Genomic DNA, 25,531 nt, shown 5'->3' with positions numbered 1-25,531 from the left:
ATCTCAATTCCATAAAGCATAAAGACACTTTACCTGAATGCACATAGCATTCAAAACAAACAGAATGAGTTGATGGCACAAATCAGCACAAATGGGTATGATCTAGTGGCCATTATAGAAACATGGTTGCAGGGTGACTGGGAACTGAATATCCAGGGGTATCAGACATTTTGGAAGGATAGACAGGAAGGAAAAGGAGGCGGGGTAGCTCTGTTAATTAAGGATAACATCAGGGTGGTAGTGAAAGACGATATAGGCTCTAAGGAGCAAAATGTGGAATCGATGTGGGTGGAGATAATGAACAGTAAGGGGAGAAAGTCACTGGTGGGCGTGGTCTATAGGCCCCCAAATAATAACATCGAGGTGGGGCAGGCTATAAACAAGCAAATGGATGCAAAAATGGAACAGCAATAATCATGGGGGATTTTAATCTGCATATTGATTGGTTGGACGCGGTGGACTTGAGGAAGAGTTCTTAAAATGTTGTCGGGATAGTTTCCTCAAACAGTACGTTACAGACCCTATGAGGGAGCGACTTATCTTAGATCTGGTCCTGTGTAATGAGATGTGTAAAATTAAAGAACTTCTCCTGAGGGATCCTCTTGGAATGAGTGATCACAATATGGTTGAATTTCTAATACAGATGGAGGGTGAGAAAGTAGGGTCCCAAACCAGTGTCCTCTGCTTGAACAGAGGGGAGTACGATAGGATGAGGGCAGAATTGGCTAATGTAGACTGGGAGCGCAGACTAGTTGGTAGGACAGCTGAGGAGCAGTGGAGGATTTTTGAGGAAATTTTTTTCAGTACTCAGCAAAAATATATTCCTGTGATAAAGAAGGAATGTAAGAAAAGGGATAACCAGCCGTGGATAACTAAGGAAATAAAGAAGAGTATTAAATTAAAAACCAATGCGTACAGAGTGGCTAAAACTAGTGGGGAATTAGAAGATTGGGAAAGCTTTAAAAAACAACAAAGAACTACTAAGAAAACGATAAAGAAAGACAGATTATGAAACTAAGCTAGCATAAAATATAAAAACTGATAGTAAAAGTTTTTACAAATATATAAAAAGGAAAAGAGTGGCTAAAGTAAAAGTTGGACCCGTAGAAAACGAGAAGGAGGATTTAATAATGGGAAACAAGGAAATGGCCGAGGCCTTAAACAAGTTGGTGACTAATGGCATGCTGCAGGGATCAGTGCTGCGGCCTCAACTGTTTACCATATACATAGACGATCTGGAGGAGGGGATCGAGTGTAGGGTAACAAAGTTTGCTGATGACACAAAGATGAGTGGGAAAGTGAATTGCGTGGAGGACGCAGAAAGTCTGCAGAGAGATTTGGATGGGCTGAGTGAATGGGCGAGGATCTGGTAGATGGAGTATAACGTTGACAAGTGTGAGGTTAACCACTTTGGAAGGAATAATAGTAAAATGGACTATTATTTAAATAGTGAAAAAGTACAACATGCTATTATGCAGACGGACTTGGGGGGGTCCTTGTGCATGAATCACAAAAACTCAGTTTGCAGGTGCAGCAGATGATCAAGAAGGCAAATGGAACGTTGGCCTTTATTGCGAGGGGGATGAAGTATAAAAGCAGGGAGGTCTTGCTGCATTTGTACAAGGTACTGGTGAGGCCACAACTAGAGTACTGTGTGCAATTTTGGTCCCCTTATTTGCGAAAGGATATATTGGCCTTGGAGGGAGTACAGAGAAGGTTCACCAGGTTGATACCGGAGATGAGGAGAGATTGAGTAGATTGGGCCTGTACTCATTGGAGTTTAGAAGGCTGAGGGGGGATCTTATAGAGACATTTAAGATAATGAAGGGTCTAGACAGGGTAGAGGCAGAGAGATTATTTTCACTTACAAAGGAAACAAGAACTAGGGGACATAGCCTCAAAATAAGGGGAAGTTAGTTTCGAACAGAGTTGAGGAGGAACTTCTGAGGGTAGTGAATCTTTGGAATTCTCTGCCCATTGAAGCAGTGGAGGCTACCTTGTTGAATGTGTTTAAGTCACAGGTAGATAGATTTCTGATCAATAAGGGAATTAAGGGTTATGGGGAGCAGGCGGGTAAGTGGAACTGAACTACTATCAGATCAGCCAGGATCTTATTGAATGGTGGGGCTGGATGGCCTACTCCTGCTCCTATTTCTTATATTCTTATGTTAATGTGATTATAAATGGGGACAAAAGGTGGTTAATGTTGAATATACATCCAAGACTACTTCCCGTATTAATACACTTCCTACATTGGTCTACAAATGCTCTAACAAGCAAAGAAGAATCAATGATAAAGGGTTTGATCTTATCTGCTCATCGCAGCCTTCAATCAGCCAAAAATCTGATTTGCACCAGGCTATTTTCCCAGTCCCATTTTACTGGTGAGTATGCCTGGGTCTCCATATAATTTGCAAGTCCGGACAGCTGCTTCCCACCTTGCCTGAATGATGTCTTTTCCGGTCAGAATCATTACTGGTTTCCACCGGCGAAGACAAGCACAGTGACCACGCCAAGGGGATCGAAAGTCATTAAGTCCCTGGGTAGATGGGGGCATCAGGCACCTTGGCAGTGTCCACACGGCATCCTCATAGTGCTTGATTGGGCACTGTTTGCCAGGGCAGTGTGAAGGAATGGGGCCTGAGCGGAGGTGGGTCTATGCACACGGGGCCAATGTTGGGTAGGGGTCTCGTGCAAGGGGTTTATGCAGGGAAAGGGTGGGGGAAACATGTTGGGAATATGCCAGGGGACCCATTGGAACGGCAATCATGTTGGTGATCCATGTCACTGTGGAGGTAACAATGTCACTGAAGTGGGGAGGAATTCAATATCCATCGTGGGAGAAGGCCTCCCAGTTCTTCAGCAGACCTCGCCATTTTGACACTTGGAATGCAATCCATGCCAGTGATCAGCCCCATTTTGCTGGTGAGATCGGCTTCGCACCTAAAAGAGGCATGAAACTGATTTAAATATTAATGACATGCTGATCCCTTGGAATTTTTTGGGAAAATTTCACTCAAAATGTCATCAACATAAAATGGTAACTTTTTATCTCCATAAATGTTGCTTGACTTGCAGACTGTTTCTAGTATTTCCTATTTTTATTACATTGAATAAGTCTTATCGAGCTTAGTTCTGGGAATTGAAATTGGGCAAATAACTGATGCAAAATTACGCACATAATTGGAAATTAATGATTCCCAGTGGAGTTATGGACAATAAAGCAGTGGAAATGGATAAAGAGTGAAAGATAATAAAGGGTACCAGACTGGAAAAAGCAAAGCTTAGTGAGATTAACAGATCTGGCCTGAATTAATGGGAAGAATAGTGCAAACAGGGCAATACAGCAGTAATGGTCAGTCTTTGGCATAAAATGAATATAATATAACTAGATGTTATTTCATCTATTATGCTTAAATTACATCACACAGGTAAGCAAATTGGTAGGTTTTAAGAGCTATACCAGTACTAGCTTTGAACACATGCCTGAACAGGATGAAAATGAATAAAAATAGCATGTGCCGTCATTACTCCATTGAAACTGACAACATCAACAGACCACATATGCGCTGAATAATGTGGAAATCCAGAAGTTGCTGTCGATGATTCTGTGCTCTTCCAGTGTTATTGGAGCTCCCCTAGAGTAACCCTAAATAATTGGTGAATTCATGAAATCATCATGTTAATGCTGTTAGTCTTACTGTGAAAACCATTGGAAAAAGTTATACAATGTTGGATTAGGTGCAATTAGGATGTCCATTACTATACAAAATTCATGATTACTGTTAAGTATAAAGTTTATTTATTGGTGTCACAGCATTAACACTACAATGAAGTTACTATGAGCAATCCCCTAGTCGCCACACTCCGATACCTAGTTGGGTACACTGAGGGTAAATTTAGTCTGGCAAATGCTCATCTTTTGGACTGTGGGAGGAAACCGGAACATCTGGAGGAAACTCATGCAGACATATGGTAAACTCCACACAGGCAGTTACCCAAGTTGGGAATTGAACCTGGGTCCTTGGTAGTGAGGCAGCAATGATAACCACTGTGCTACCCCTAAACACCCTCACTGGCTCTGAAAGCTAATGTCAAACCTCTTCATTATAATTTCACATTTTTCAAATTTGAAAAGAATGCTTATTGATAATTTAGCTTTCATCTAAATTGAAGCAAAATTATTTATTTCACTATCTGAATAAGTGAAAGATAAAATGCCATTATTTTCCTGCTTTGCTGTCTGTGAGAATGCATCAGTGTTGTTGGTACTTGTTGATATCACTACTTCTGGCAGCCTAGGAAACTGCTGTCAGGAAGGGACAAGTCCGCACCAGAGAGATTGCTAGATTTTTGTGGATACTTACTTGTAGTAAGTAGTGTTGCTTTGTTGCTTACCACAAAGTCCTAGCCTAAAGTTTTGCCCTGCCCTTTCATTGTGACTTGTTTTCCTACCCCTTCATTCAGCTATACCTAAGAAAAGTGGCCTAGCTGATGTATTTAGTGCCTTCCATGATGGTTCTCCGAAGATCATAAGCATACTGTGTTGGCAGATCATGTGTGAAGCAGCATCTCAGCTGAAGTACAGTATATTTGAATATTAATATACTGTTCTTCTCTATCTTAAAACGTTGTTATTAAGTTCAAGAATTTGGTGTCTTCTAATGGATTATTGCTAAGCATAGCTGGAGCATATTGTGATCACTTCATTGGTTTTTAATTAAAGAGGTATTTCATTATATGAAGGCTCTTTAATATTTTCAAATCCTGTGACTTCAGACAAATTTTTTTTTGAATTTCAAGACAGCACTACTTATCTGTAACTTGTTTTTTTTTTGGTAGTTTTTAAAAGGGAAATGACATCTCAATGTGGAATTTTCCCTAGACAGTCTTGGGTCTTATTTTATTTTCCATTAATACTTTCAGACATGCTGGATGAGATTTTCTGGTCCCACCTGCTGAGGAACTTGAAATCTGCCCCCCCCACCTGCACACGCACATGCACACGCACCAAAATCAGCACACTTTTTGCTGGTCCATCAAACTTTCTCTTCTGCTAGTGACAATTCTCCCAGTGGATGGGATGGGCAAATTTATGCTGTGTATTTTTTTTTAACATCCGCTCAATCAGAGTTGGGCAGCTTCTTTGTGGTACTAGAATATTGTGCCACAGACTGGCATGCATATAAAACTGAATCAAGATTTTTAAAAATGTTCTTCACGGAGGCAGAGAGTGGGGGTCAATGGGTGCTATTCGGATTGGCGGATGGTGACTAGTGGAGTGCCCCAGGGGTCGGTGCTGGGGCCTCAGCTATTTACCATTTATATAGATGATCTGGAGGAGGGAACCGAGTGTAGGGTGTCGAAATTTGCTGATGACACCAAAATTGGTGGAAAGGCAAATTGTGCGGAGGGTGGGGAGAGTCTACAGAAGGATCTAGATAGGCTGGGCGAATGGGCCAGGAAATGGCAAATGGAATTTAATGTTGGCAAGTGCGAGGTGGTCCACTTTGGTAGGAATGATGGTAGGAAGGATTATTACTTACGTGGAGAAAAACTGTAGCAGGCGACGGTGCAGAGGGACCTCGGGGTCCTTGTGCATGAATCGCAAAAACCCAGCTTGCAGGTGCAGCAGGTGGTCAGGAAGGCGAATGGGATGCTGGCCTTCATTGCGAGGGGGATTGAATATAAAAGTAGGGAGGTCTTGCTGCGGCTGTATAGGGCATTGGTGAAGCCGCAGCTGGAGTACTGTGTGCAGTTTTGGGCGCCGTACTTACGCAAAGATATTTTGGCCTTGGAGGGAGTGCAGAGGAGGTTTACTAGGCTGATGCCGGAGTTGAGGGGGTTGAGCTATGAGGAGAGGCTGAATAAATTAGGCTTGTACTTGTTAGAGTTTAGAAGAATGAAGGGAGATCTCATTGAGACGTATAAGATGATGAATGGGATGGATAGGATAGAGGTGGAGAGACTCTTCCCGCTCAGAAAGGATAGTAGGACTAGGGAGCACAGCCTCAAGATAAAGGGGGGGCGGTTTAGAACGGAGTTGAGGAGGAACTTCTTCACTCAAAGGGTGGTGAATCTCTGGAATTCTCTGCCCGTTGAAGTGGTGGAGGCTACCTCGCTAAATATTTTTAAGACGCGGGTTGATGGGTTTTTGATAAGAGAGGGGATTAAGGGTTATGGGGAGCGGGCGGGAATGTGGAACTGAGCCACGACAGATCAGCCATGATCTTACTGAATGGCGGGGCAGGCTCGAAGGGCTAGTTGGCCTACTCCTGCTCCTATTTCTTATGTTCTTATGTTCTTTATGTTCTTAACGCGGGGAAGTGCACAGAAAAAACTAAGCATTTCACGACTGAGGGAAGAAAAGGAAGAAAGTAGTGCATTATCACTGAGCTGCTCTCACACAATTTTTGGAGCTGCGTATAAAGATGTGTGGTTTTATAATGGCCTAACAATGTTAGGGGATGTCAGTTTTATAGAAAAAGAATTGGTTTTCACACATTGATTAAAAATAACAACAGATTTATTGTGGGAGATGTTGCCTTTACAGAGTAGAAATTGAAGGTAAAACAGGAGCCTGTGAAACACCCCAAAGACATCACCAAAAAATCATGCGATTGGTCCTTAAAGCTATCATGCAGCCGCTGAAATATATAACATTCCTCCCCTTTTACTTCTGTGGTATGACAACAAATTACTCTGATGTTATACATAGGATCAATAATACTCTGGACAATGCACCTTTATTCAATATACATGGTCAATAAGAAAGTTGATCAGGAGGAGGTCTGTTCCTCTTTGGTTGTATGCAGTGTTCTGGAATTTGGCTGTCCTTGACCCTAGAAGTATGATTTGAACTTAGATGCTTATTCACTTGAAACTACTACTGCATCACTCTCAAGTGGCATTGTAACAAAGACATAATCATCAGGCAACACCAGTTCAACTAAGTCTTTGGTAGCAGTATTCACAACACTCGGAACTAAAGATGTTGGTACATGTGGAGATGATTCTGAGAAATCATTTTTGAGATGACAGCAATTGGTTAGCATGGCATTACCAACCAGTTCACCTTCAGCTTGAGCCATGTAAGAAATTGGATCTGTTTTTGCTAAAAGTATGGTTAGTATTCATTTCTCTCACTCATGGCATAATTTTGTGGTAATACTCGGTCTCTTTGTTGAAAAGAGCATTGTTTTGTTCTCGTCTGATAAAGCAACTTGAGTTTGTTGTAGACACTCTACTATTTTTGAAGTTTCTGGAGGTAATAAATCAAATGTTTTTAACTTTCTCTCCAAGAGTAGTAATGCAGGTAAACTTTGGGTAGTTGCATAAATAGTGTTTCTATAAGATGCCAAAAAGCTATTCACGTGGCATGATAATGAACCTCGCTCTCATTAAGCTCTCAAAGAAGGTTTTGAGGATTGTATGAATCTTTCAGCTAATCCGTTAGTTGATGGATGATAAGGTAAAGATTTTATGTGCTAAATACCATTTACTTCGCAATAATCCTCAAACTCTTGGAAACTAAACTGTAAATCATTATCGCTAACAATCTGTTCTGGTTTACCAAATCCTGCAAAATTTTTGTCACATTTTCAATGGTTTGTTTAGATGTGGTAGATCTTATGATGACAACTTCTGGCCATTTTGAATGTGCATCATTATGACTAAGAGCATATAAAACTATCAAGTGGACCAGTAAAATCTATATACAATCATTGTCATGGCATTTTAAGTCATTCCCAAGGGTGCAAAGGAGACAGCAACAGTGTATTTTTTATTCATGCTCATGTTTGACAATATCCCACTTCTTCATTTGAGCATTCCAATCTGGCCACCAAAAATTACTCCTTAGTAATCCCTTCATCCGGAATATACCAGGATGTTGTTCATGTAGTTATTCAAGAATTCTTCCACGCAGATTAGGAGGAATGATCACTCGGATTCCCCACATTAGACACCCATCTCAGATTGTCAGCTGAAGCTTTCTTGATACATATGGTTTCAAGTCAGGATGCGCGCAATGTGTGCCAGCTATCATTTCTTTCATTCCATATCCATCACCATCTTTGCAATTGTCCAGCAGCTAATGACAGTACGCTTTTATATGGGCCAAAAATAGCAGTAAAGGATCGAGGATCAGTCAATAATGCGAAATGTCTACCATATAAATAATAGTGAAACTTTTATATGCCAAAACTATACTCAATGCTGCTTTTTTTTAGCTGAACATAGTTAGATTCAACATAAATCAGAGTGCCTGAAGTAAAAAGTATAGGTCACTCTTCTTCTGAAGGCATATGTGAAACGACGCCTCTTCCATGTAGTGAAACATCACAAACAAGCAGTAATGGTAGCTTTGGGTTAAAATGAACCAATTTTTCAGACTTCTGCAAAGCAGCTTTAACATTCCCGTATGCTTTTTCACATTCTGACGTCCAGTCCAATTATTGTTTCACACATTTAAGTATTGCAATGGCTTCAATAATGTAGCTAAATTGCGAAAAAAATGCCATAATAATTTACTAATCCCAGAAAGGACCTCTCTTGTGTCATGTTCATTGGATATAAGAACATAAGAACATAAGAAATAGGAGCAGGAGTAGGCCATCTAGCCCTTCGAGCCTGCCCCGCCATTCAATAAGATCATGGCTGATCTGTTGTGGCTCTCTCGTGGCTTTCCCACCCTCTCCCCATAACCCATAATCCCCTCTCTTATCAAAAACCCATCAACCCGCATCTTAAAAATATTTAGCGAGGCAGCCTCCACCACTTCAACGGGCAGAGAATTCCAGAGATTGTGTTTCTAAAATAACTTCTATCTGATCAGTTACTTTATGTAGGCCTTTACTACAATAACATGACCCAAATATTGAACTGAAGTCTGGAAAAAGTTGCACTTTTCTTTCGTGATACACAGACTATTCCCTTGAAAAAATTCCAATGCTGTTTCCAAATTATTTAAATGCTCCTATTCCGTAAACCCTATAATTAGAATATCATGCAGTAGCATTTTACACCAGAGAGATCACTTCAGACCTGATCTATCAATCTTTGGAATAGGGCTGGTGCAGATGTTATTTGAAAAGGCAATCTTTTATAATGAAAAAAACCTTTGAGTAACGACAATTAGTAATGGTTGTGATTCAGCAGCTACATTCATCTGTAAATATGTTCGTGAAAGATCAATCTTGCTGAATGTCTGCCCTTTTGATAACCCAGCAAAAAAAATCTTCATTTTGATAGAAATGGCTATTGATAGGCACACAACACTGGATTTATGGGTGTTTTAAAATCACCACCAATACGAACTGAACCATATGGTTTCATAACAGATATGATGGGGGTAGCCCAATCACATATTGTAACCGGCTTTAACACACCAGTGTTAACAAGTTGCATTAATTCTTCTTTGACCTTGGGATGAATTTCATATGGCACCACTCTTGCTTTGAGATTTTTTAGTTGACTATTGGGCTTCATCTTGAGAGTCACTTGAATTCCCTTCATTGAGCCAAGTGTCTCTTCAAATACACTCTGGATATATTAGTAGGTGCTGTAGGTCTGTTTTGGCATCAGCCAGTCTGTTGACAACACTCAATTAAGCTTTATCTTCTCCAACCATGACCTTCCAAATAGAACTGGCAAATCATCACGGGCCACATAGAGAGGCAACTCTGCTGTTTCTCCACTCAACTCTATGTTGACCATGATGTAACCTTTTAATGGCATAATCTCTTCCATGTATGTCCTTAAGGGCGGAACAGTAGCATAGTGGTTAGCACTGCTGCTTCACAGCTCCAGGGGCCTGCGTTCGATTCCTGGCTTGGGTCACTATCTGTGTGGAGTTTGCACATTCTCCTTTTGTCTGTGTGAGTTTTCTCCAGGTGCTCTGGTTTCCTCCCACAGTCCAAAGATATGCGGTTTAGGTTGATTGGCCATGCTAAAATTGCCCCTTAGTGTCCTGAGATGGGTAGGTTAGAGGGATTAGTGGGTAAAGTATGTAAGGATATGGGGGTAGGGCCTGGGTGTGATTGTGGTCGGTGCAGACTTGATGGGCTGAATGGCCTTTTTCTGTACTGTAGGGTTTCTATGATTAAAATTACATCAGCTGGTTTTAACAGGAGATGTTTCAGCTTTTATTGATAGGTAGTTTCAGGAGTTAAAAATACAGTAGCACCAATGTCAACCTCCATCCTAATAGGTTATCCACTTAATTTCAAATCATTCAGAATCAATGAGATTCAACCTGTCTTCAGTTGGAGCTCTTCATCATATTTCTGGACATTCTCCTCTTCTCAGTTGTAATTCCTTCCTTCCATGTTATAAATTATTTTTGTAGAATTCAACTTGTTCTTCTTCTTGAAGGTACCCAGATTCTTCATCTAAATATTATTCTTGGGGAAAGCTTTGTAGTCCAACAAGCTTTTGCTATGTAACCCATTTTGCCCCCATTCCTGCATTGACTATCCTTGCTCCATCATTCACTCGCTGAATGGCCAATTTTGGCACATCTGTGAAATGCTTGTTGCTGTTTTGACTGCTTATAACTAGTTCCTAACTTGTGGATCCTCATTCCTGAATCAAGTTGTTAAGCTTTTTCTGCATCCACAACACTTCAATTTCTGCTGCTGTCTTTAAGGTCAAACATTTTCAGCAAACAATCTTCTTTGGATAGCCACAAACTAAGTGATCTCAAAGAGTATCTTCCAAAAACCTCACCAAACTCTGAATGTTGTGCCAGCATTTTTAAGGTTGCTGCAAACTGAGCAATGCTTTTGCTTTCCACTTGACTCCTTCGGTGGAACTCTGCATTGATCAGTGGCTTTGGAGAGTAATGCTCTTCAAGGATCTTTGTCAAGTCATCACAAATTTTGGTTCCTGGCTTTACTGGATGAACCAGACTTCTGAGCAATTTGAAGTTTTCACTTCTTATTGTACTGAGAAAAGCTGGTACAAGCAACTTGTTTATAATTTTAATTGCTTAACCGCAAAGTACTGAACATGTCTGCATAGCAAGTCCATGATTTATTTTCTTAATTGAAAGGATCCATGGTGCCTCATTGACTGACCATTCTCTTGCAGGCACTAGCAACTCGAGACTGCTCAGCATATTTTTCTACTGTCTTCCCAGTACTCCGTTTTTTACCTTGGAAACTGTTGACTTTGTCATATATTCCCTTGCCTTTTTCATCCTGCACAAGTGCATCACTCTCACTGCCCCAAATTGAATTTCTTTTGCTCCTGTTTAGCCCACCTGACCAACCCTATCTATATCCTCCTGTAATCTAAGACTATTCTTCTCACACTTTATCACACTAACAATTTTGTGTCATCTGCAAATTTATCGATCAACCCTCCTCAACTTAAGGCAAAATCATTTATACAAACTACAACAGCATGAGCCCCAACACTGCACCCTGCGGAACCCCACTGGACACTGTTGTACAGTCAGAAAAACACCCCTCGACCATCACCCTCTGCTTCCAGCCCCTCCACCAATTCTGGACCCAATTTTCGAACTTTTCTTGGATCCTCCGGGATCTCACCTTCCCATTGTGGGACCTTATCAAAAGTCTTGCTCAAGTCCAAGCAGGTGACATCAAATGCATTGCCTCATCTGCACACCTCTTTGAAAAATTCAATCAAGTTGGTCATACTTGACCTCTGCTTAACAAACCCATGCTGACTGTGCTTGCTTAATCTGTGCCTGTCCAAATGCAGATTAATTCTATTTCTCAGAATTCCAGTAACTTCCCACTACTGAGGTTAGGCCGACTGGCCTACATTATGCTGGTTTATCCCTTCATCCCTTCTTGAGTAATGGTACCACTTTCGCTGTCCACCAGTCCTTTGGCACCTCTCCTGTGTAAACACAGTAAGAAGTCTCACAGCACTAGGTTAAAGCCCAAAAGGTTTATTTGGCAGCAAACGTCACTAGCTTTCGGAGCACTGCTCCTTCATCAGGTAGGTGGGAGTTCTGTTCACAAACAGGGCATATAAAGACACAAACTCAATTTACAGAATAATGATTGGAAGGTGAGTCTTTACAGCTAATCAAGTCTTGAAGGTACTGACAACGTGAGTGGGGAGAGCATTAAGCACAGGTTAAAGAGATGTATACTGTCTCCAGATAGGACAGTTAGTGAGATTTTAAGTCCAGGCAAGTCATGGGGGTTACAGATGGTGTGACATGAACCCAAGATCCCAGTTGAGGCCGTCCTCATGTGCGGAACTTGGCTATCAGTCTCTGCTCAGCGACTGCGCTGTCGTGTGTCATGAAGGCCGCCTTGGAGAATGCTTACCTGAAGATCAGAGGCCGAATACCTGTGACCGCTGAAGTGTTCCCCAACAGGAAGAGAACAGTTTTGCCTGGTGATTGTCGAGCGGTGTTCATTTGTCCATTGTCGTAGCATCTGCATGGTCTCCCCAATGTAACATGCCTCAGGACATCCTTTCCTGCAGCGTATCAGGTAGACAACGTTGGCCGAGTTGCAAGAGTATGTATCGTGCACCTCGTGGATGGTGTTCTCACACGACGTGATGGCATCAGTGTCAATGATCCAGCATGTCTTGCAGAGGTTACTGTGTCAGGGTTGTGTGGTGTCGTGATCACTGTTCTACTGAAGGCTGGGTAGGTTGCTGTGGAGAATAGTCTGTTTGAGGTTGTGCGGTTGTTTGAAGGCATGATGTGGGGATGGCCTTGGCGAAATGTTCGTCTTCTTCAATGACATGTTGAAGGCTCTGGAGGAGATGTCATAGCTTCTCCACTCTGGGGAAGTACTGGACGACAAAGCGTACTCTGTCCACTGTGTCCCGTATTTGTCCTCTGAGGAGGTCAGTGTGGTTTTTCGCTGTGGCCCGTTGGAACTGTCGATGAATCGAGGGCCATATCCTGTTCTTATGAGGGCATCTTTCAGAATCTGGAGGTGTATGTTGCAATCTTCCTCATCTGAGCAGATCCTGTGTATACGGAGGGCTTGTCTGTAAGGGTTGGCTTCTTTAACATGTTTAGGGTGGAAGCTGGAGAAGTGGAGCATCGCGAGGTTATCCGTGGGCTGAGGTGACCATCCTTAAGGACAGCCAAATGCATTAAGGACGGTTGCCTTAGCACCTCACTTTACCACAAGCCCATGGATAACCTCACGATACTCCACTTCTCCAGCTTCCACCCTAAACACGCTAAAGAAGCCATGCCCTACGGATAAGCCCTCCGTATATACAGGATCGTATCAGATGAGACACGACACAACCCTGCCACAGTAACGTCTGCAAGACATGCTGGATCATCAACACGGATGCCATCATCTCAATTGAGAACACCAAGCTACACAGTATCTACTCTTGCAACTCGGCCAACGTTGTTTACCTGATACCTGCAAGAAAGGATGTCCTGAGGCATGGTACGTTGGGGAGACCATGCAGACGCTATGACAATGGATGAATGAGCACCGCTCGTCAATCACCAGGCAAGACTGTTCTCTTCATGTTGGGGAATGCTTTGGCAATCAAGGGCATTCGGCCCCTGATCTTTGGGTAAGCATTCTCCAAGGCGGGCTTCATGACACACAACAGCGTAGAGTCGCTGAGAGAGACTGGTAGCCAAGTTCTGCACACATGAGGACAGCCTCAACTGGGGTCTTGGGTTCGTACCACACTATCAGTAATCCCCATGACTTGCCTGGACTGGCAAAATCTCTAACTATCCTGTCTAGAGACAATACACATCTCTTTAACCTGTGCTTAATGCTCTCTCCACTCATATTGTCTGTACCTTTAAGACTTGATTAGCTGTAAAGACTTGCATTCCAATCATTATTCTGTAAATCGAGTTTGTGTCTTTATATGCCCTGTACTTGGCAGGGTAAGATACAAGTTCAAAATTTGAAGATGACATAAGTATTGTGATTGTAAGGAGAATACTGATAAACTTCAGGAAAAGATAGACAAGTTAGTGCAATGGACAGATGCATAGTAGATTAAATTTAATGCAGAGAAATTAAATTAAAATTTTGGTCGGAAGTAACAGGAGAGGCAATATGAACTAGGGTACAATTCTAGAGAGGATGCAGAAATGGAAAAAAGATCTAGTGTGACTCAACCTCCTTTCTGTATCTTAATTTCTTTAATTGTATTATGATCCTTCAAATATTCAAAGAGCAAGGACCCATGAAGTTTTTTTTTCTACTTAGATCTTTTCTCCATTTCTGCATCCTCTCTAGAATTGTACCCTTTAGTTCATATTGCCTCTCCTGTTACTTCCGACCAATATTTTAATTTAGTCTCTCTGCATTAAATTTAATCTACTATGCATCTGTCCATTGGACTAACTTGTCTATCTTTTCCTGAAGTTTATCAATATTCTCCTTACAATTCACAATACTTGTGTCACCTTCAAATTTTTAACTTGTATCTTACCCTGTCAAGTATAGGTCATTAACGCATAACAGGAAAAGCTGTGGTAATAATACTTATCCCTGGGGAACTGTTCTGTGTATCAGTGTACGTTCATCCTGTATGAAAAGCAACAGTTCACTACTATTCTCTTTCCTGTCACTCAGCCAACTTTGTATCAATCATAACATATTATGTTAATTTTGTCCTGAATTATCTACTGTCAATAATGGGAAAACTTTTAAATAGACTGGACTATAATTACTGGTTTTATGTTGCATATTTTTGGACAAGGGTGTGACATTTACAATTTTCCAGTCCTGTGGCATCTGTACCATTTCTAATAAGGATTGGCTAAATATTTACAACCCTTTTTGTATAATATTGAGATTTCTTAAACTATATTATCTTTAATAGATATTGTGAACTATTCACTTTCTTGTGCGAATCATTTATTGTTGGTTTTCACCTGTTCCACTGATATTTCTATTTCTGTTTCTGTTGCTAAATAATTTGATTCGTTTTGATGACACCAGTTGCAATTTCAATCATTGGAGACGTGGTTTAGGAATCGAATAGGATCTACTTAGGTTAAAAACTTTCAGAAAATTGAATTAACTTATGCAAAGTTTAATTGGCTGTTACCAATATTTTCTAGTCTTAAAAAAATCAGTCTTCGCAAATCATGGTGCAGCTTTGTAGAACAGACCGATGTTTCGAGAAATTGCCTTTAGAGGATCAAAAAAAAAGTCTGACTGAACACTTGAATTCAAGGAAACAGAAGCTGACATGGACTGTGGTACTTTTCCTTCAGCGTGTTGAAGTACATCCATTTTCTGTCCAATGAAGCCTCCAATAATTCAGATTCAATTTCCAACCATAATTTCAAATGGACGGCTACATTTGTCCATTTTGTTTGGAGGGCTAAGTCCTGCAGATAAATACATCATATTGAAATTCATTGATGGGAGTGCTTTGCCCTTTACAAATTAATCTTGCACTCGTGAGCAAATTCTTATTTCAATTCACAGAATTACGCAACAATTCCATCTTAATGTTGATAGTGCAGAGAAGAAATCAAACTCGCACTAAAAAGGTCTTACAATGACCCCAAAATGATGATTACATGTGAAAGTAAAGTAACAATACATATTAGTTGTAGATCGTGTATTGGTTGCAGATTCGGGGAAGTATCTCTGTCTTTTTAAAAAGCTGCTTGCTCTTAATGCTTTTGGAATAAAATACCAGTATCATTATTATACTTCTTATTCTTCTCATTTCTTGTCCTTTTTATTTCTTTGAGGTCCTACTTCTTTGCACACCATGTGATTTATGCCCAGAGAATGATTTACCTTCTGTAACCTCTGTCAGTACTGTTTTACTTGGTCATTTTTATTGAAGTATGTTGTTGATCTCTCTTTTTACAGAAAAATACAATACATATGTGACTCTGAAGGTTCAGAATGTGAAAAGTACTACCATTGCAGTGCGGGGGAGCCAACCATGCTGGGAGCAGGATTTTATGTTGTAAGTTTGAAATATAAAAATGGGATAATAGAACATATTGATAATTCCCATAAGCATGGCAATGAGGTATGAGCTCCAATGTACATTACCATGTAAGTTGTAATAAGCATACAAAAGACAATCTGGTTAAAGCAAGCATGCAATATAACTTTGTGTTCTCTCTGATTAAAAATAACATTGCCATTGTTGATTGGAGATGCAGGGAAGATTTTTTTGTTAGCAATGTGTAGTATCATTGTAATTTTGAGGGGAATTGTAAATATTTTCAAAAAATTAGGCTAGATAATCTATATCCCAACTAAATGATTTAGAGGTAACTATATGCTAAATAATGCTGTAAATTGACTTTTCATCGAAGGAGGGTGATCTTATGATAAAAGCTAGACTATAAGCCTTCACACTGTTGACAGATTCAAGAAAATTACCATCTACCTGGGCTGGCTGGCTTTGTAATTTTTCAGTGCTTACACAGTGACATTGAAATTAAAAATAATTTTGAAGTGTACTTCTGTACTCGCATCAACCTTAGATGAGATTTTATGCATCAAAGCTCACGAGCCACTACTGATGAACACCCTCATTGACACTCTCTGTGGCTGAACATTACACGGAAGATTAATTATTCAAAGTATTGTGCTTGACATGCAAGAGTATATGATGGTTTGTTTATCAATGAATATAAATACTGTATTAATGTATAATCTGCATATTAAGATGATTGTACCAAACTTAAGGGTATATTAATATGTGAATGGCATAAGAAGTTCTATTTTCTGCTAAATGGGGCATTTAATTTGTTGTTTTAACTAAACTGCCAGTTTGGATGATAAAGTGTCAAGTCATTAGTTCTCTTACCTATTCTCTCCACCTCTTTCTTCCATTGGAATCTTTATTATTTTAGTGACTTAAAAATTAACTAACTGAGGTGTTCATAATCTTTCCAATTTAGCTTTCCTTCCTAGCTTGTTCCCAGCATCTCATTGTGATTAATAGACTAAGTTGCAACTTAACAGCTCCATAAGACATAGGAGCAAAATTAGGCCACTCGGCCCATCGAGTCTGCTCCACCTTTCAATCATGGCTGACTTTCTTTTCTCATCCCTATTCTCTTGCCTATTCTCATAACCCCTGATCCCCATATTAATCAAGAATCTATCTATCTCTTCCTTAAAGACACTCAATGATCTGGCTGGCAAAGAGATTCACCACTGTCTGACTGAAGAAACTTCATTAAAATAATGAACAGAGGAAACACTTTAAACATTTGTCCACTTACAATAGTAACAGCCATATTGTCCCATGGAACTACAAAAGCTTGAAAGAAGATAATTTGCTGCATTGTGTATGTAATAGTGCTTCCGAAAACTAATCTCATTACCTTGTCCTTTCTGCATGGTAGTGTATCTTTATTAGTTTCAAACAGTTATCCAAATTTTCCCTAAAATTGTAAAGTCAATACTTTAATCACCCCAGTACCAAAACAGTTCATGCTATGGCATTTTGTAATGTTAAGAAATTCCTCTTAGCTCTATTATGGCTCACTTAGAGATGGTTTTATAACGACGATCCTTGAATATTGACTTCAACCACCAGAAATAGTCTATTTTGTTCACAGTAAAACCCAGCGTAACCTGAAAAGCTTCTACACAATTTCTTCTTGGCTTTCTCTACTTCAGTGGAAATACTTCCAATATCTCATGTTTTTCCTCTGATTTGTTGCCTTCCATCTTTGGCATTGTTTATGTTCACTGTGTTATATCCTTACTATAACGTGGTCCCTGAGACGACCAAAGTTTTGTGTAAATTTAACTATGCTGTCAACATTATTTTTCATCTGTCACTATTGCTAAAACTCAAAATGATATTGGCTGTTTTTGTGACTTGATGTGCCTCCACTTACACTTTTGGCAAAATTATGAATTTGACTCCCTAGGCTTCTTGGTGCATCCATGCCCTTCAAGCATCCATTTCTTATTTTGCCTCCCTAAGATGTATTACCGCACACCTTTCCACATTAAATTGCGATGCCCTTAATTCCATCATCTTGAAGTCTTTTGTAATACTCATTTTTGCCAACCTTCCTGCTTGCAACTGAACAAATTTTGAGTTTGTTCTCTCTATGCCTAAACGCAAATAATCCATATTCAGAGAAAAAAAATGGATCTGCACTGGTTTTTGGTACTTAACTCTCAACCGTTTTCCAATTCAAATAACATTTCCATTTGTTTTTCCCTCCATTAAATAACTGCTACATTGCCTCTTGTACCACGTGCTTGAATTTTTCAAACAAGGTTGATGCACGGCGCATGATTGATGTTAGAACAACAGGTCCACAATTATCCAACTTATCTTTTCACTCTCCTTGATCTAAGGTGCTATATTGGATACACTTCTTTCCTTTGAAATTATCGAATGAGGATGGAAAACGATGACTGGGGTGTCTGTTGGTATCTTTTTGACATATTTCAACCAACTAGAGTCATGCAGTCATGGCTTGGTGTCCACTTTGATTTTTGTTAACTTTACTTGAGAAACAATTATTTTTATAAAATTATTCTTCAATGTTGTTCCATATCCTACATTTATAGTTCCACCATTATTTGTTCAATTGCTTAAAAGGTTATAAGACTATTTTTATTATGTTGTTTTACATATATGACATTCACTGCACTTCGACATGACATACATCCATAATATTTGGCTGCCAATAATGTTGCAATAAGGATAAAGTGTACCTGTTATTTTCAGATAGGGAAGCATCTGTCCATATGTTGGACAGTCATATCACTCCATCTGGAGTGAATGTGCTCTGTCATTTACATAGCTTAAGCAGTTTGCAAATTAGTTGAGTTGATCATTGAATTACTTCTGAAATAATATATTGTGCATTCATGCTGATATAAATGCTTGCATTTAATGTGGATGATAAAGCTCTTGTATTTAAAAATCCTGCGGAGTTTATTTTCAGTTACTGTAGCTTGTTTTGTTTTTTTTGTGATGAATGCTTGCAGTAGGAATGATTTTTTTTTATTTGCTGGGATGCTGGGAATAGATGATGGATGTATTTACCAAATACTGCAGTAGTAAGCATGGCTATTCCTACTAATAGTGAATTCCTTGAAAGTCATTGATAAAGTTTCACATAGTGGAGATAATCTGTCCTTGTGGACTGATAGAAAATTAATCGGGTTCAAAATATTTTAGACAAACGATGAAATATTAACTAAATTGTATAATTAACATTTAAAACAGATGAATGGAGAACTTCATGTCATTAACTGATACATAAGCAAAAGGTCAGCAGCCCCACGGAGTAATGAAGGTTATAATACAAATCTCAACAAGGATGTCTGGCAAAGGATAGACTCTGACTTGGATGAAACCCAAGGCTAAATAATCAGAAAATAGCTTGAAATGAATACTGGCATGACATCACTTCACAGAAGGAAGGATCACCTTCACCTTATCCTCCATTGTATGGGTCAGAATCCATATATGACGTCCCCTCCTTTTTTATCTTGACTCTACTCAAATATTCACCATCATACTTCTATTTCAATTTTTTGAACTACATTGTCAAAAGGAATAGAGCAAAACTTCTGATTGTGGAGGAAATTATTAAGAAATTGAATATCTCTAAGGGCAATGATAAGCATCTCTTCTGTCCCTGAATGATTTGCACTAATTCATACATGATTGATAAAAATTAAATGGTTCTTATAAAGAAACCTTCTCTTTTGATTGTTGTTGTAAAGTGTCCTTTTTGTGAATTTTATTTAATGTAAGGTGCTGGTTCACTGTTTTCTTTTCCGTAAAGCTTGGTTTAGCTTTTTGATTTATACTGGATTCATAGTTGCCTCATTTTTACCCACTGTTTTATAAACTGCATGTATTTTGATTTTCAATTGGCTTTTGATATGCAAGCAGACTGAGGCCAAAAAAAAACTAAGGACAGTTAACAGAATGGATAGCAAGCCAACTGCAAAACAGAGCGTAGAGATTAAAGATAGTTACTCAGTCAAGCCAAAGATACGAAAGTGATATTCCACGAGGATTGTTCACCATTTACAGAAACAATTCAGGATCTGAAATCAGAAATAGAATTTCAAAATTTGTGAACGATATAAAATTGGGGATGTAGTCAGATGTGATGTACAAAATTGGGTCTGTTCAGAGAACTGTGGGAAAATACGGGAAGACAAACTTGCTGAAATGGCATGGAATTGGTGAAGACAAGTGAGTGTATATTTTGATAGGAAGGATAAGGAATCCAGATAATCCTTGGAAAATAAGTGCCTAAATGAGGAGTAGATAGTTACACAAATCACTAAAAATAACAAAATAGGTTGATAAGGCCATTAGAAGAAGGAAAGCACTATTGGAGTGACCTTACTGGCACACCACACCAATCGGCCAGCGTGACAAGGTGGTAAGATCACGAGGTGAAAAACCAGGATGTAATTCTGTGGCCTCCCTTACCTTAACGACCTCATTAATGGGGGCCCTCACTGGTGGGATCATCTTTTCAAGGTGTGCACTCTCCGAGACACCAGCCTATATGTCGTTTTCCTAAATCTGAATCTTGAAAGATTTCTTTACTGCTCCAACTCTGCATATTGGCAACAGTTGCAATACTAACGGCACTACAGCAATGAGACCTGACGAGATGACATTACTGGTGGGATTGGGGGTCATTGAAGCCCCTCTGGATAGTTGGAGGTATGGGAGGGATAGTACCCCTTGGGCAGTGCCAACCTGGCACTGCCAACTGGACATCCTGGCAAGGCCCACTAGGTACAGGGTAGTGCCAAGGGGTGGGACCTAGGGGGAGGGGTTGGAGCCATGATGAGCCAGGGCCTTGGGGGGATTGGGCAGAGGATACCTGCGCATTCTGCAATTGGGGTTTGGTTGGGGGGGGGGTGGTTTGTGGGTGGAGATTGAGGCAGTGATCGGTTGAGGGTGAGGGGTATCAAGGCACAATCTGGAGGGGGGAAGTGATGAGGTTGGGGGGTAATTGGCCTGGGTGTCAAATGACTTGGGAGAGGGGTACAATGCCCAGAGGGGTATAGGAGTGACAGATCTTCAGTGTTGTATGTGCACTTGTACATAGAACACTGAGAAATCTACGCATGTGCAATGGTGTCCTCTAGCTGTGAGCAGCTAGTTTTCCAGTGAAAATAGACTCCATCACTCTCCCTCCTGGTGTGATTTACACTTTGCTTCCTTTTCTGCACTAAGCGACATTAAATTGTGTCAGAAAGCTCGCTGAAAAAATGAGCACGATTCTCTCCTATTTTCATGCTCACTTGGCACTTTGAATTTTTTTGGTAAGATTGCTTGCAAAGTTCATTTCTGAAGTGACAGAATTAAAAAGTAGGGAAGCCCTGTAAAATAATCTTGGAATCTTGATTAAACCACACTTGGAGTACTGTGAACAGTTCTGATTTTCATGTTATAAAAAGGATATAAAGGCACCAGTGAAAATGCAAAAGAAAAGAGATTTACTAAAATGATGAAACTTAGTTTCCTTACTTGGGTATAATGGCTACGAAAGGGTTTGATGGCATTTAATGTAGAGAAGGTGTTTGCATTTGCAAGAGACCAGAACTAGAGGCCATAAATATAAAATATAAAATAATCACAAATATACAAAAATATATAAAAATATATTTGTGATTAATTTGACGAATGGACTTTGTGGATAGAGAAGAGATGGAAAATGATTGAGGGTATCGTGATGAAAACTCTGGAATGCTTAAAAAGGATCAATTTGTTGTTGCCTGGGGGCCTGCAGGATTTTCTGAAATGGAAACGGGTAAACGACCACCACTTATTTTGTGGCGTTGGTATTATGTCAAGTGGAAAATACTTGTATTATGGTGTCAAGACACTTTACACCTAATATTATGATGTTCTGTAAGTCATGCTTTATTTTCAACCATAGCTTTAAAGTTTGCTCTGTCAGTAAAGATGCCTTAGTTTTGTATACATGTGGATTTAGGATTCGGATACGTTTTAGTCTCCTGTTTAAGATTTTTTTACTTAATGAAATGGTGAAAAGTTCTCGTGATGATTTAGGTTTGTTTTGCTAATGTACAATTTTGGATACACTACCATGTGATTGTCAAAATGTATTAATATATATGACTCATAACATGTTTTCATGGCCACGTTAGAGAAATGGGTAGCCAAGATTGTTCTAAATTAACAAATCAAACAGTGGAAGAACAGGATGAAAGCAAGTTGGCACCTGTTTTAAAAGAAACACATCTTTCTTTGTGTTTGTTCACAGTAATATTGGTCTGGTTTAAAATAAAACTTATCATGTCATACTCCATTATCCGCGACAAGATTTTGTGAGAAAAGAAATATAAAGATACCAGGCTTTCTTGGCAAGTTATAGAGAGATTTAGAATTGGAGAGGCACAGAAACAAGATTGCCCCCCTACCTGGGCATGGTAAACAAGATTGAATAGTTTTATTTCTCAGTGTCTGTTGCTTAAAGATATCAGGTGTATCTGGTCTTGGTCTTGTAAACAAGAACCATGATCTGGTGTCAGGAATTGAACTTGTTACACACTTGATCATTGCAGTCTTCCACTTATGAGATGAAAAATTCATATGCTAATATCTTTGGCAATTGAAATTTTTGAAAATGTTTAAAAGATAAATTTTTGGTCTAAGATTTGACACAAGGGACAGGATTTCCTAGCTGCACTAGCCCCAAGACTGGAAAACCCTGCCTGAAGTCAATGGATCTTTGTATGGTTCCTCACCCCCCGCTATGGTTCCCATGGAGGGCAGGATGGGTAAATTTGGCCCAAGGTGTCCATCAGGGAGTTCTCCCCCGTTATCCTGCATTACAATGTAATGCACTACACTAGTAATGGCCTAATTTCTTCTGCTGATGTTGGTTGAGGGATAAATAATGCCCAGGATATTAGAGGAGAACTCTTTTTCTTCTCATTATCATAGGATCTATTAATTCACATAAAATATAGCACTTCAGTATTACTTTGGCTGTGTTCTTTCAAAATTTGAATGAGACAAAGCAAATTTAAATATGCTTCTCAAATTCAATTATAGCTGCCAAACATGTTCAGCCAAAACCTAGAGACTGATTACAATTTTAAATTCATTTATCTTGCTCCCATCTGTCTCTAATCTGCTCTAGCCCTCCTTGAATTCTCTGCTCTGCTGACACCAACCTCATGTGCATTCAACTTGCCCTTTGCCCCACCATTAGCAGTTGTGCCTCTAGTCGCAAAATCCCAAGTTTGGAATTATACCCCTAAACTCCTCTACCCCTCCCACAGTCTCTGCATCCCTGTATTTTCCTTAAAAACCAACAGTTTGAAAAGGCCTTTTGCTAAGTCCCAATTGCTCCTCGGCCAGAATTCTCCAGCCATTCATGTACTGCCACTGCTGCCAGTGAGAATGGAGAATTTGGCACTTGGCCATATCTCTGTTCACTGCAGCAGGACTGGATAATCCCAGCTGCAGGCGATGTTGAAGAATCCGGCCCTTCATGTTAAATTTTGGACAATTTTGTTCTTTTAAACATTCTCGCCATTGACGCTATAAAGATACTTACTTGGTTAAAAAGTGCATTGGGGCATTCTGATATTGTGAAAGCATTTTTATTAAATGCAAGCTCTTCTTTCTTGAGGTGAAATTTGTGTGTATATGCTAGTGGGTGCAGGGACAAGTGACAAACTTGTATGCTGAGACCTGGAGAGATTTTCATTTCCTAGCCACATTCCTATGTCCAGCTGAACATGGCAGAAATCGCTGTATGGCAAGTAGCAGCAGGAATTCAGCTGGAGAAAATCAACAAGGTGAACCTGCAGGAACTCCCCTGGCCCACAAGGAAACATCTTTTTACCTTGGCTTTCTGCCCTTAGTTTCCCCTTCCCATCAAGTTTGCACAAGCAGGGAAACTAACACACTCACTCAGGCCTTGTGTTAAAATTGCAGAGCAGGTCTAACGATATTATCAATACCAATTTCTACATAGGTAAAGAACTTTGAGCGGGGTTCTTGCTGTACAATTTAAAATTGTGATTTGTCAGATCATGATAGGAAAAGATTTGGTCGGTACCTTAGTTCAGTTCAACTGATTTCCACCCAATTAAAATCAAGGATGTTGTTTCTTTATTAGTTTCTTATTTTTGGGTTTTATTCCGCGTTACTAGTTTTTGAATTCCAATCTTTATGTGAAGGTTTTTTTTCTCCCATCAACCATCCACCCATTCTATTTGGCATGAGCATGATCCTGGAATGGCTTATTGAGGCACGTATCCAAAAGTTGAACTGTAGGTTTGACCACCCTGGTATTACTGCAGTGTGAGTCTTATTTCTTTGCAGGAGTCTCTTGATCTCATTGATTGTTGATTTGATTTATTATTGTCACATGTATTAACATACAGTGAAAAATATTGCTTGTGCGCTATAGGGGCAAAACATACTGTTCATAGAAAAGGAACCGAGAGAGTGCAGAATGTAGTGTTACAGTCATAGGGTGTAGAGAAAGATCAACTTAATGCAGGGTAAGTCCATTCAAAAGCCTGACAGCAGTGGGGAAGAAGCTGTTCTCAAGTCGGCTGGTACGTGACCTGAGACTTTTGTATTTTTGTTCCTGAAGGAAAAAGATGGAAAAGAGAATGTCCGGGGTGTATGGGGTCCTTAATTATGCTAGCTGCTTTGCTCAGGCAGTGGGAAGTGTGGACAGAGTCAGTGGATGGGAAGTTGGTTTATGAGCTGGATTGGGCTACATTCGCGACCTTTTGTAGTTCCTTGCGGTCTTGGGCAGAGCAGGAGCCATACCAAGCTGTGATACAACCAGAAAGAATGCTTTCTATGGTGCATCTGTAAAAGTTGGTGAGAGTCATAGCTGACATGCAAAATTTCCTTTGCCTTCTGAGATAGTAGAGGCATTGGTGGGCTTTCTTAACTATAGTGTCAGCATGGAGAGACCAGGGCAGGTTGTTGGTGATCTGGGCACCTCAAAACCTGAAGCTCTCGACTCTTTCTACTTCGTCCCCATTGATGTAGACAGGGGCATGTTCTCCTTTACACTTCCTGAAGTTGATGACAATCTCCTTTTGTCTTGTTGATATTTTATGTTGGATCTGAAGATGTTTCACACTAAGCTTCACTCTATATTCAGGCCACTGGGACCTATTCCCACATCTCATCGATCCATTACTTTAGTCTATCCTCATCCATTCAACCCTTGTCATGGACGTGCACAAGAACACCCGCTGGGAACTTGATTTTTGGCATGGGATTTTACATCTGAAAATTACCACTGGCTTTAATTTTGTTTTGTCAGCAATGCAGGCTGCTATCACCATGAATCTTGTCTTCCCATTTCCTGTGATTCATGCTGGAACTTTTTGAACCTTTCCACTCCATAGTTCAGTTGTTGCATATCAAAATTCATGGGCCGATGTGGCATACTGGGTATTTCGGGGTTTGATTTTGCCCTTTTAAGTATGCATATAGGTGTTGCATTTCTGGTGATGATTTTTGATGATGGTTTTTGAGGACCCATTCTGATGCATGTTTCTCAAAGTCAGGTCTGTGACTAGTCCTTGTACTC

The 25,531-nt window shown here is 39.9% G+C and overlaps 1 protein-coding gene across 1 annotated transcript in view; it reads left to right on the top strand.

The window, feature by feature from the left end:
* The window catches only part of LOC145358503 (protein unc-13 homolog A-like), a 367,395-nt gene that overhangs the window by 99,754 nt on the left and 242,110 nt on the right, over positions 1–25,531 (top strand). Inside the window, exon 3 of the mRNA XM_080212618.1 lies at positions 15,828–15,927. Coding sequence (XP_080068744.1) covers positions 15,828–15,927 — 100 coding nt within the window. The remainder of the gene's footprint in view (positions 1–15,827; positions 15,928–25,531) is intronic.

This window comes from Carcharhinus amblyrhynchos, chromosome 26 (genome assembly GCF_965287045.1).
Source record: "Carcharhinus amblyrhynchos chromosome 26, sCarAmb.v2.hapA, whole genome shotgun sequence".
Classification (NCBI taxonomy): Eukaryota; Metazoa; Chordata; class Chondrichthyes; order Carcharhiniformes; family Carcharhinidae; genus Carcharhinus; species Carcharhinus amblyrhynchos.
Note: the sequence above shows the minus strand (reverse complement) of the source record. Positions and strands in the feature narration are given on the sequence as shown.